The 11,472-nt window shown below is 40.7% G+C and overlaps 1 protein-coding gene across 3 annotated transcripts in view; it reads left to right on the forward strand.

Moving 5' to 3' along the window:
- TADA2A (transcriptional adaptor 2A) overlaps positions 1 to 11,472 on the forward strand; it is a 42,445-nt gene that overhangs the window by 15,862 nt on the left and 15,111 nt on the right. For 2 of the 3 annotated variants that reach the window (XM_079797364.1, XM_079797366.1), the window contains 3 exons: positions 3,169 to 3,326; positions 4,550 to 4,638; positions 5,849 to 5,921. In XM_079797364.1, the coding sequence (XP_079653490.1) occupies positions 3,169 to 3,326; positions 4,550 to 4,638; positions 5,849 to 5,921 (320 nt within the window). The remainder of the gene's footprint in view (positions 1 to 3,168; positions 3,327 to 4,549; positions 4,639 to 5,848; positions 5,922 to 11,472) is intronic. The other variant, XM_079797365.1, reaches the window with a different exon arrangement.

The raw sequence follows: 11,472 nt of genomic DNA on the forward strand, positions 1-11,472 counted from the left end.
TAATCCTACTGCTTTTATTTTTATTCTTTGGGAGTACTTTGACACTGATGTTACCATTTCATGAACTAGACAACAGAGACTTATATATTTTGTTAATGAAGAATCTTAAGCTTAGGGACCTGAAATGATTTCTCATGATCACATAGCTTATTAGTGAAGGACTCTTAACTAGATCCACCCTGTCCTAACTTCATAGTATATATAATCTTTCCTGATATTATTAGGACATACTATGCTGCCTCCCTTATGTTGAGGTCTCTGAAGAAGGGAGACTTGATGAGTTCAGTTCACATTTTGCTTGTTTTATTCACTCAGCATTTATTATCATAAAATATCCTGATATATAGAGAGCCAGGGTCCATCATGACCTAAACATCTGGATGGACAACCAAACACCAGGCTAGGGTCCTGGCCAGAGTGGTGGAAGTCAGTCCTGGGTCCTGGCGGCCTGTGGCGGGAGTCAGTCCTGGATCCCGGCAACCCACGGCGCGGCGTGGTGGTGGGAGGAAGCTGTGGGAACGCAGCTATGCTGCCATCGGACTGGCCTCTGGGTCCCTACCCCCGGCCCGCAGGTTCCAGGAACTGGAGCCATGCTGCAATCGGACTGGCCTTTTGGTCCCTCCTCCACCCACAGGCTCTGGGGAACCAGAGCCATGCTGCGATGGGACTGGACCCCACCCGAGGGGTGTCGGATTGTGAGAGCATGCAGGCTGGGCTGAGAGACCCCCCCGCACCCCTGAGTGCACAGATTTTTGTGCACCGGCCTCTAGTTGTGTAAATATATATATATATATGGTGTCTTATAGGGAATACCAAAGAAGATAGAAAATGTTATCACTTATGAGACACTTGGTAGTCATCTTTGGCCTTTTGGTTTTTTCGTTTTTCGCTTGCCATTCTAATCCTCTAAAATGGGCTAATCCTCCCTGTCCCCCTTCCCTCTTAGCAAAGATCACAAAAATACTATAGTTTCTCTATCCACTGTAAGGTACTAAGCTTGGTGGTGCTAGAGTTAAGAATTATAACACCCCGCCCTCAAGAAGCTTATAATCTAGAATGGGAAGATAGATAGATAGATAGATAGATAGATAGATAGATAGATAGATAGATAGATAGACAGACAGACAGACAGACAGACATATATATTGTTGAAATACACAAAGCAGAGCATAGTAATGCCTTAGAAGAACAAGTGAAGCACTATGGAAGAGAGAGATTGAGAGGGGACCTGGAGAGAGTTCACCTCCACCTCTTCATTCTGGGCTAGGATTCAGGAGTCTTGAGAACAAATTCTGGCTTTGTCACCTATGTGCTTTGTGTTCTTGAGCAAGTTTCTCTTAATGTCTTTCGACCTCATTTTTTTCATCTGTGAAATTGAGATAGTAAGTACTCACACCACACAGTTAATGGTAGGATTGACTTAAATTATGTTGTGAATGTTTCTAGCTTATGCTTGTCCTTTTGTAAGAGCTCTAGTAAAGAAATTTTGTTTATGCAAAATGTTTTGTAAACTATAAAACATTATCCTATCTAATAAAAGAGTAATATGCAAATTGACTGTCACTTCAACACACAAGATGGCTGCCCCATGTGGTCAAGGATCCTGCCCCCATGTGGACACAAGATGGCTGTCACAAGATGGCCAGCAAGGGAGGGCAGTTGGGAGGGACCAGGCCTGCAAGGGAGGGCAGTTGTGGGCAATCAGGCCAGCAGGGGAGGGCAGTTGGGAGGGACCAGGCCTGCAAGGGAGGGCAGTTGGGAGGGACCAGGCCTGCAAGGGAGGGCAGTTGGGGGCGATCAAGCCTGCAGGGGAAGGCAATTAGGGGTGACCAGGCCAGCAGAGGAGGGAAGTTGGGGGTGACCGGGACTGCAGGGAAGGGCAGTTAGTGGGGACCCAGGCCTGCAGGGGAGGGCAGTTAGGGGCAAACAGGCTGGCAGGGGAGCAGTTAGGCATCAATCAGGCTGGCAGGGGAGTGGTTAGGGGGTGATCAGGCTGGCAGGCAGAAGCAGTTAGGGGCAATCAGGAAGACAGGCAGGCGAGCAGTTGGGAGCCAGCAGTCCTGGATTGTGAGAGGGATGTCCCAGACTGGAGAGGGTGCAGGCTGGGCTGAGGGACACCCACCCCTCCCATGCACAAATTTTGTGCACCGGGCCTCTAGTGCAAATATAAAACTACTAGAGGCCTGGTGCACAGATTCGTGCACCAGTGGGGTCCCTTAGCCTGGCCTGTGGGGATTGGGCCAAAACCAGCAGTCGGACATCCCCTGAAGAGTCCCAGAGTGCGAGAGGGCACTCTGCAAAGTTGCTGTCGCTTGGCAGCACCTGCATTGAGCGTCTGCCCTCTGGGGGTCAGCACGTGTCATAGCTAGTTGCTTAGGCTTTTATATATATAGACTAGAGGCCCATTGCACGAAATTCGTGCACTGGAGGGGTGTCCCTCAGCCCAGCCTGCATCCTCTCCAATCTGGGATCCCTCTCACAATCCGGGACTGCTGGCTCCTAGCCACTCGCCTGCCTGCCTAACTGATTGCCCCTAAATGCTCCCCAGCTGGCCTGATTGACACCTAACTGCTCCCCAGCCGGCCTGCTCGCCTTAACTGCCCTCCCCTGCCGGCCCGGTCACCCCCAACTGCCCTCCCCTGCTGGCCTGTTTGCCCACAACTGCCCTCCCCTGTCAACCTGATCGCCTACAACAGCCCTTCCATGCTGGCCATCTTGTGACAACGTTGGGGCGGCCATCTTGTGATGATGTGAGGGCGTCACCAGAGGGTCACCTAGGTTTTTATTAGTATAGATGCTTATATACATATGTTCTTAGTGTTCCAAAGTGGCTCGTTTTTATTTATGGCAATCCTTTCCATGGGGCCTAGCTCACAGGGTAATTACAAGCTTTGTAGTGATTTTTCCCTTCTTTTGGTGGAAAGGAAAGGGCTTTTCAGATATTGTTTCTATATCTTGGAATAGCAGAATTTGGAATAGCAGATTACACCAATATTAGCCTTGTATTTGTCTTACTGTTCTGATGATAGCTCCATGACACCAGTTTGGAAGTATCAAATCCCAGTCATTATATGGATAGGACTTAAAATTTGTAAAGAACAAACCTTGCTTTTATCACTATGTATAGTTGAAAGCACTACTTCCTTCTCTTTCCTCACATTCCTCTAGGCAGGATGTAGCCAATCAGATGTGTACCAAGACCAAGGAGGAGTGTGAAAAGCACTATATGAAGCATTTCATCAACAACCCTCTGTTTGCATCTACCCTGCTGAACCTGAAGCAAGCAGAGGAGGCAAAAACTGCTGACACCGCCATTCCATTTCACTGTAAGTGCCTCCCTTTTTTAAAGAGATACTTAGGTCATCGTTGGGCCCTGTTGCATAGCAAATTCCTAATGGTTTGTTGACTTGGACAGCTAATGAGTTTACGAAATAAAGGAGGAGTTGGCATGGCCATTATTGGGAGTCAGGGCCATAATGGGGCCAGGAGGGAACATCTCCCAGAGGTTAGAGTTCTAAACTGGACGTCAGGGTGCCTGGATCCAACGTGTAGTTACACCTGAGACTTGTAGTTCCATGCTATTGTGAACACAAGGCTTTTTATAATCCCTTTGGAGAGTTTATGATTGTAGATACTAGTTAATAAGAAAGTCCACTATTTGACTTATTTTCATTAATTATTAATCATCCCAGTGTTAAGCGCAAGAAGCAATTTGTTATTTTTGTTCACTTAGTTGTGGCAATAATAGCACACTTTTCTTTTTTTTTTAATCACATGTGGCTGAGGGACCCATGGGTCTTTTAACAAAACATAACCAAAACCATGATGAATTATAAATAGACATCTTTCCTCAATGACTCCCAGAGCACAAGTAATGAAATATGAATGTTTTCCCTTCCTCCCTCCCTTTCCTCATATTCATAGAAACAGTTTAAAAGCTGACTGCCTCAAAGCCTGATGATACCTCGTATTTGAATAGTACTTGGAATGTTGTGCTCAGTTCCTAAATCCATTAGACCATTTGTTCCTCATAGAAACCCAGTGACCTAGGCAGAGCAGGTGCTTTTCTTTTACACAAAGGTCAAATTTGTGCAAGGTCATGTGGATGTTAGGGGATTAGTGGATGTTAGAACTGGGACTCAATTCCAGCTAACTTCCAAACCCAATGGGGTCTTTTTGGCCTCTCAGTTGGATGAGATTTTTAAATTGAGATTAGTCCTAAAGCATAAGGATGCTGAAGGAAACGGTAAAAACCTATGTTCTGTAATATTAAAGAAAAGATCCTTTGTTTTTTCACATGTTAAAAGCAAAAAGCAGAGCGAATTTTCCTATCTTTACTTTCAAGGATTCCTTAAGTCTTAATTTCCTTTTTTTTAAAATCAGTCTGTTTCCATAATAGTTTATTTCTTTCACTTTTCCCTTTATAAAAATCTTTTGAATTTTATTTATTCTCTCAGACGCTGTCTTTCTCCAAACAGAAATATTTTAGAGTGTAAATGACTCTTTATATGTCATTTAAAGTAAATAAGAAAAACTCTAAATTTTCCAGCGGCAGAAGACCCTCCCCGACCTACCTTTGACTCTTTGCTTTCTCGGGACATGGCAGGATACATGCCAGCTCGAGCAGATTTCATTGAGGTAGGAGAAACTCATTTTTGTTTCTGATGAGGCTTATATCTCTTAGCCATAGGTTTCATAGCACTAAAAATGATTTTCAAAGCACTGTAATTTGTAGTCCCTTATGCAGTGACATTTTCTTCTATTCGAGTGCACTTTCTCATTTGTAAACATTTTCACATGAAGAACAGTGAAAGTTCTTCAGACCAAGAACCTGTTTCTTAAATTTCATTGGTGTGGGCTCCCACTTTCTTAGTAGGTGTGGGGTTTCTATAGACTGCTTCTTATTCCATACCTAAGGGGTTTCAAGGTTGTACTATATCAGGGGTTGGCAAATTTTTTTTCTGTTTAAGGGCCAGATGGTAAATATTTTAGGTTTTGTAGACCAAAAAGTCTATTTTGCAACTGAACTTTGTCACTATTGTTGCAAAAGCAGCATGGATAATATGTAAACAAATGAGCCTGCCTGTGCTCCAGTAAACTTTGTTTACAGAAACAGGCAGTGGGCTAGATTTGGGCCTTAGGCTGTAGTTTGCTGATCCCTGTACTGTGTTTATAAGATAAAGAATGACAAATGTACATAAAAACTACATGTTCCTTGTTCAGCTATAGAGTTAAAAGCCCTGTGAATGTAGTCGCAAGTCGCTTGATTTATATCTAATTCACAATTACAGTGCTCTTGGAGGTAAGTGGAAAGTTTTAGTGAGCTACAATTTTGCTAGCCATGCCCAGATCTGCATTTTTTTTTCACGGCAAGTGGTGTTATAGAGCTACACCATAGACACTATCCCTACCAGTTGTACTCATTGAATGGAATATGAACAGATCTACCCACTGAGCTTCGTACTACTGCATAAACAGAGCCCTCAGAAGGTAGTAAAAAGGTAGATGAATTAATGCAGATAATTTTCAAACCGGAAGATCTAGTCAGAGTTAGATTTTCTGGGGTTATCTTTTATAAACAGACTACTTTTAATTTTTAGAACAATAGCTTGGCTTTATTTGTGAGCCCATAACTGTTCTCATTTTTGCTGTCAGTACTGCCTGAAAGCCTCTTAGATTTCCCCCATGATTTCTTCTTATTATAGCAGTATTCTGGCTTTGTACCCCACTCACTACTTTTAAATAGTGTTTGCCTGTGTGTTTTCTACTTGCTTTTAATGCATGGCTACTGTAAAGATATTACTCAAAACTGATAAGTTTGGGGTGGGAATTTTTTTTCCCCAAACAGGAGTTTGACAATTATGCAGAGTGGGACTTGAGAGACATCGATTTTGTTGAAGATGACTCGGACATTTTACATGGTAACATTTTGTTTCGACAAATGTTTTTATTGATTGCAAACTATGTGATGGTACTGTGTTGGGGTCTATGAATCTAAGGATGAATAAAACATGTCCCCTGTCCTAAACAGGACTCAAAATCTAGTGATTAAGTTGCTGGACTTACTTTTTGGTTGGGTTTTGACCACAATGAAAAAGATCATCTGTGCTGATGATGAGAATGTTGATTATATAATGGTAGTTGGGAATATCCCATTCCTTGGAGTGTATGATCTTCTTTTTGACTGAGGTAGGGCTACACTGAGATAATTAGTTAACTGGCCCTCATTGCCTCCTCAGAAGGGAGGGGGGCAATGTGAAGACCTTGCGACTTGAGTAGCAGCTGATACTAGACGTTCAGTATGATTTGTTAACCCAAATTTCCCACTGCAGAGGAAAAGAATGGAAGTTCTTTGAGGATTTTTTAGACCAAGATTAGGAATTTCTCATTTCTCAGAACTGTTGAATTTTTAACATTTCTGAATTCTCATCTAAGATTAGCCCTTAGGGGATTTATGCCAACTTTTGTGTTCTAATATAAATGGTTAATACCAACAGAGCTCTTAAAAGTGGATGGTTAGCCCCGGCTGGTATGACTCAGTTGGTTGAGCATCATCCCATGCACCGAAAGGTCACCGGTTCAGTTCCCAGCCCTGACACATACTGGGTTTGTGCGCTTGATCCCCAGTAGGAAATGCACAGTAGGCAGCAGATTAATGTTTCTCCTTCTCCTTTTCTCTCTTTCTAAAAATCAATAAAAACATATTTTTAAAAAGTGGATGGTTAGACTTTTGTTGAATCTTCCCTCCTCCCTTCTGTTTTCAGTGAACTACATATTTGAAATAATCCCTAGTCTTCTCTTTCATTTCAGTTCAGAATTGAAATTGAATGTGATACAGTATGAACAGTGCTCCCTTGGATTCTATATTCCCCAAGCAGCATCTTCATTGTTTCTCTTAAATCTATATTCCAGGCAGGGAAGGCAAGTAGAATCCTTGTTGAATTCTACATAAATCAAGTTTTCATGTGGCATTAACTGCTACTCTGTCATTAGAAGGGGAATTTGATTCCATAGAAGAGCTGCCTAGGTGTTTGTTACACCAGATCTAGGACAAAGAAAGAGTCCTCATAAAAATTTTATCTTTACATATTTCTTGAGCCATTTTCTTTTCAAAATTTCATTTCACTTCTCCCACACAGCTTTATGGAAAGTCAGAGTGACGCAGATTGAACTAAAAGAGGAAAGCTTGAAAGCAAACTACTTTGGCACTCACTAGATTCATCATTGTATTTGTTCAGTCATCATGTCAATCTCTTCTTTTCAACTCCGGGTAACTCATGTCATTGTCTTTTCTCACCTGTGTTGTTGTTCCCTTGAAGGTAGTGTGTGGATTCAGTATTTCTCCTCATATACACCAGCTTTAATTAAAATGGTATTGTTTTCTAGCTTGTATCTTTCTTTTCCAGAATGCAAAAAAAAGGCAACTTAATAAATATAATCTTTTATATACTGTTCAAAAGTACTGAACTTTTGAAAGTTAGAATCTCTAATGTCAATAATGGCTAAACTATGTAAGAGACTTGCTGAGTTACTTCTCTAGGCCCTAATCCAAGGTCTTCATTCTTAAGCCTCAACATTATTAAGAAAAGTGTAGTAATGGTTGGGATTTAATTTCACTCTTCATTCTTCGTACAAGCAAGATCTGTAATTTGTCCTGGTGTACTTGTGCTGCTTTCTGTTAAGTGGGAGCAAAAGGAAAAAAATCAGAAAGAAACGATTGATTGATTGATTAACAATTTTTATTTCAGTTAGCATATCAAACCTAAAACATACTTTAATTATTTGTGCTCTTCCTACAATTTATACAAACTTGTTAAGTCACTTTTTTTTTCTTTCATGAAAAATGATTGTAAATATAATGTTACATGCAATAAACATTAATGTTTTAAGGAAAACTATCTTAAATATAATAATACATGCAATAAACAATATCTCAAAAATGATTTTACATATAATAATGTTATATGCAATAAACACCAATCATTCAAGAAAAACTATCTTAAATATAATATTACATGCATTAAACATTAATATTTCAGGAAAACTTGTTAGTCACTTGATTCTAGTTCATTTGAACTAGAACCAAAGCATCGGTTATTGATTGTTAGCATACTGGTAAGTGGCTTTAACATAACCTAAGTAATAGCCCCTGCAGCCCCTTTCCTTCCTGTCTAGTAGTGGATGTTGAAATGGGTGCTTTTTAAAAGGTGATAACATTTTTTTTCTTCATTTTTCCCCCATCACCATTTATCCCCCCCTATACCTTCTTCCACCTGCCTCTACTTCCTAATCTCCAAAAAGGTGATAATATTTTAAAGAGGTTTCAAAGTACTAGAGGGAAGACTTGTTGGTGCCATAAAGGGATGCTTTGTTTATGGCTCTGAGTTCTAGCTCCTCTGGCAGCATGACCCTCTGTCCAATGGGACATATTGCCCCTGAGCTGAGACGTTTCTCCCTGAGCACTCATTGAAAGGGGACTAGGAGCCCAAGGAGACTCAGGAAGGAATGAGAATTAGCACACCTAGAACAGACAGAGGAACATATTTTGTGCAAATCAGAACACTGATTCAGCCTTGGGCTTGCTTCTGAGTCACTGTGTGATCTTGGGCAAGTCCTTAGAATCTTGCTTACTGTTTTTTGTGTCCCCTGCCGGGAAAAAAGGGGGACACTGATTAGTCATAGAGTGTGAATGTCTCCAATGAAAGATGGTACATAATTCAGGTGACATTATTACCATTCCATTATACCATTATACTCTTAATATTACTGAGCATTAACAACATTCCTTTTATGTTTCCTCACTTGTAACTACTAGAAGGAAGCAAACTGTTTGGCTGGGTGTGTTTTTTATATTCCATCCCAGGGCATCTAGAAGATCAACAGATGCTACCAAGCCCCTTTTCTTACCCAAAGACTTTTGCTATGATTCATGGAATTTGTCTAATAAAATGGAGTTGAATGGTCCATTATAGAGGCCTGAGACATAATGGAGGGATAATAAATTGCATTCCAATCATACCAGAGGCTTTTAGAATGGGCCCAAAGAATATACAAGTGAAGCAGTGTCTGAGGAAGAAAATAAGGAAGTCCTGGGAGCCCTAAATAACACCTCCTTATATTTTATTGAAATAAGCAGAAATTATGGGTACAGAAAAAGACTTTGCAGAAGACTCATAACTTGGCACTCTTGTGTGTCATGGTGTATTGTGGGAATTTCAGTGCAGACGCACAGTGTAGTTCCTTTTCCCTGCTTTCATTTGGGAAAATCTCTTTTAAATTTGTGGACTCCTCTTTCCCAGAGTTTCCCAGGGTCTGAAACCCTGGTTACAACATCTAACCATTGCTGTCTCATAACTCAAGCAAGCAAGAGGCATTATCATTATAAGCTCCTTCCTATGTGTTGTGTCAGTGTGTTCAACACATCTCAGGGTTGCACATTAAGAGTTTATTCTCCTTTTATTTGGAAAGATAATTTCAGCAAAATTTTTTGGCCAGGCATGGATTTTCCCTCACTTCTCCACCCACACCCAGCCCTCCTTTGGCCAATACTGTCAGTCTTTAGATCCTTTTACAGTTAGCAGATCAGAGATTCACCCTGGTCTCTACACACACTCACCTTTTGCAAGTACCCTCCCCCTTCATAGTGATTTGACTATCTTATGCTTAGGACATTTTAGACATATGCTATTAATAACAGTTAATACATATTAGCATTTAAGTCCTTCACACATGTGAACTCATTTAATCCTCACAAAACTCTATGAGTTGGGCATTATTATTATATACACTTTATAGCTGAAGAAATTGAGGAATGGAAATACTAAGTAACTAGCCTGAAGTAAGGTAACCTGCAAGTGACAGAGCCATCTCCAAAGTCTATGATCTTAATACTGTACTAATTATCTTTACAACCTTAAATGTTTGTTGCTGGGTTTATATTGAGAGGTGGGGGTGATATCCACATTTGTTGTCTCCTATGGCGTAACCACATTCCTAATAAATAAGAATAAATATGTTCCCATTTTACATTCAGGGTAATGTACAAAGGAGTTAACTTACTTGCCTCAGGCCTCCTAATTGCTGACGTTAACCTTTAGGTCATGTAGTCTTACTTCCCTTCACATAACTAATTGTGTACCTCTCGGCCCAAAAGCTTGGGAGGGGGGAGAGAGGTTGGAATGACTTTTAAAAAGCTCTGCTTCTTGGCAATACCGGAGTCATAGGTTTGAACTTGTGTGGTTGTAATAGGGATTTTGATCGGCTTTCCTGCAGTTAAGGCCTCTGACTTGATTTTCTTGCCAAATAAACAGTAGTGCCTTCTGTCAGGAAAACAGAAACATGTTGCTAGCTATTTTGAACAATGTTAGAAATACATTGCAGTGGGAAGGAGCTGCCTCTGACTTCTGCCCACTACTTGAAATATTTTAAGGCCAGCCATTTGGAGACTTTATTATCAGTACCCAGTATAGTCACAGGGAGACTATTCTTCCCACAAGGCTGAGATTTCAGAGGCCTTACATCAGTGCATAGGTTACGGGTGGTTTTGATTTGTTTTTGTTTTTAATATATTTTTATTGATTTCAGAGAGGAAGGGAGAAGGATATAAATTTCACTGATAAGAGAGAATCATTGATTGGCTGCCTCCTGCACGCCCTCTACAGGGGATCGAGCCCTTGACTGGAATTGAACCCGGGACCCTTCAGTCCCCAGGCCAATGTTCTATTCACTGAGCCAAACCAGCTGGGGCTGGTTTGTTTGTTTTTAATGATCTCTGGTTCTTTATTCCCACTTTACTGGAACCTCCAGTCACTATAAGTAGAATGTGAACTGATGATTCTCATTCTTGCAGTATTTGCCTTGTTATTTTATTCTGCCTGCTATGCTGTGGCCCTCTCGAGGTTATTCGCGCAGTGAAGAACTTATAATCAGTTGCTGCAACCTGAGTGTGCTTTATCAAGGAAAGAGAGAGCTTCAAAGACGAATCTTCTCTGTCTCTTTCCTTCCCTTTGTTACCCAAAGCTAGTTGTACATGTTTAAACTATTGAAATGATCAAGCCATAGAACTAATTATTAGCAGTATTTATTTACAGTTTTTTTGTTTTGTTTTTTGGTAACAGTCTCTTCAGTTTTTCTGTTTTAATTAAGTCATCCCCTCACAAATCTCAGGAAATAGCATGGTAAGTTAGTATCTTAGAAAAATAACAAAAAATATTTTGTCAAAATTAGCAGTGATTTCCACTACATCATGAAGTAATTTCTTTCCTGTTGAACTCATCTTATTATTGGGTGGATAAATGAGATGAGGCACATAAAGAGCCTAGAATATGATAGTGTATTTTAACTATTTCCTTAGCTGTTATATTTGCTCCTCTTTCTGGTTGAACATTTGACTTCCTAAGTCTATTTGTCATAAGAAATAGAATCCACTCTAAAACTTGTATAAGGTTACACTGCATGTCAGACACATCCTCC

This window comes from Cnephaeus nilssonii (assembly GCF_951640355.1).
Source record: "Cnephaeus nilssonii genome assembly, chromosome: 19".
Taxonomy (NCBI): Eukaryota; Metazoa; Chordata; class Mammalia; order Chiroptera; family Vespertilionidae; genus Cnephaeus; species Cnephaeus nilssonii.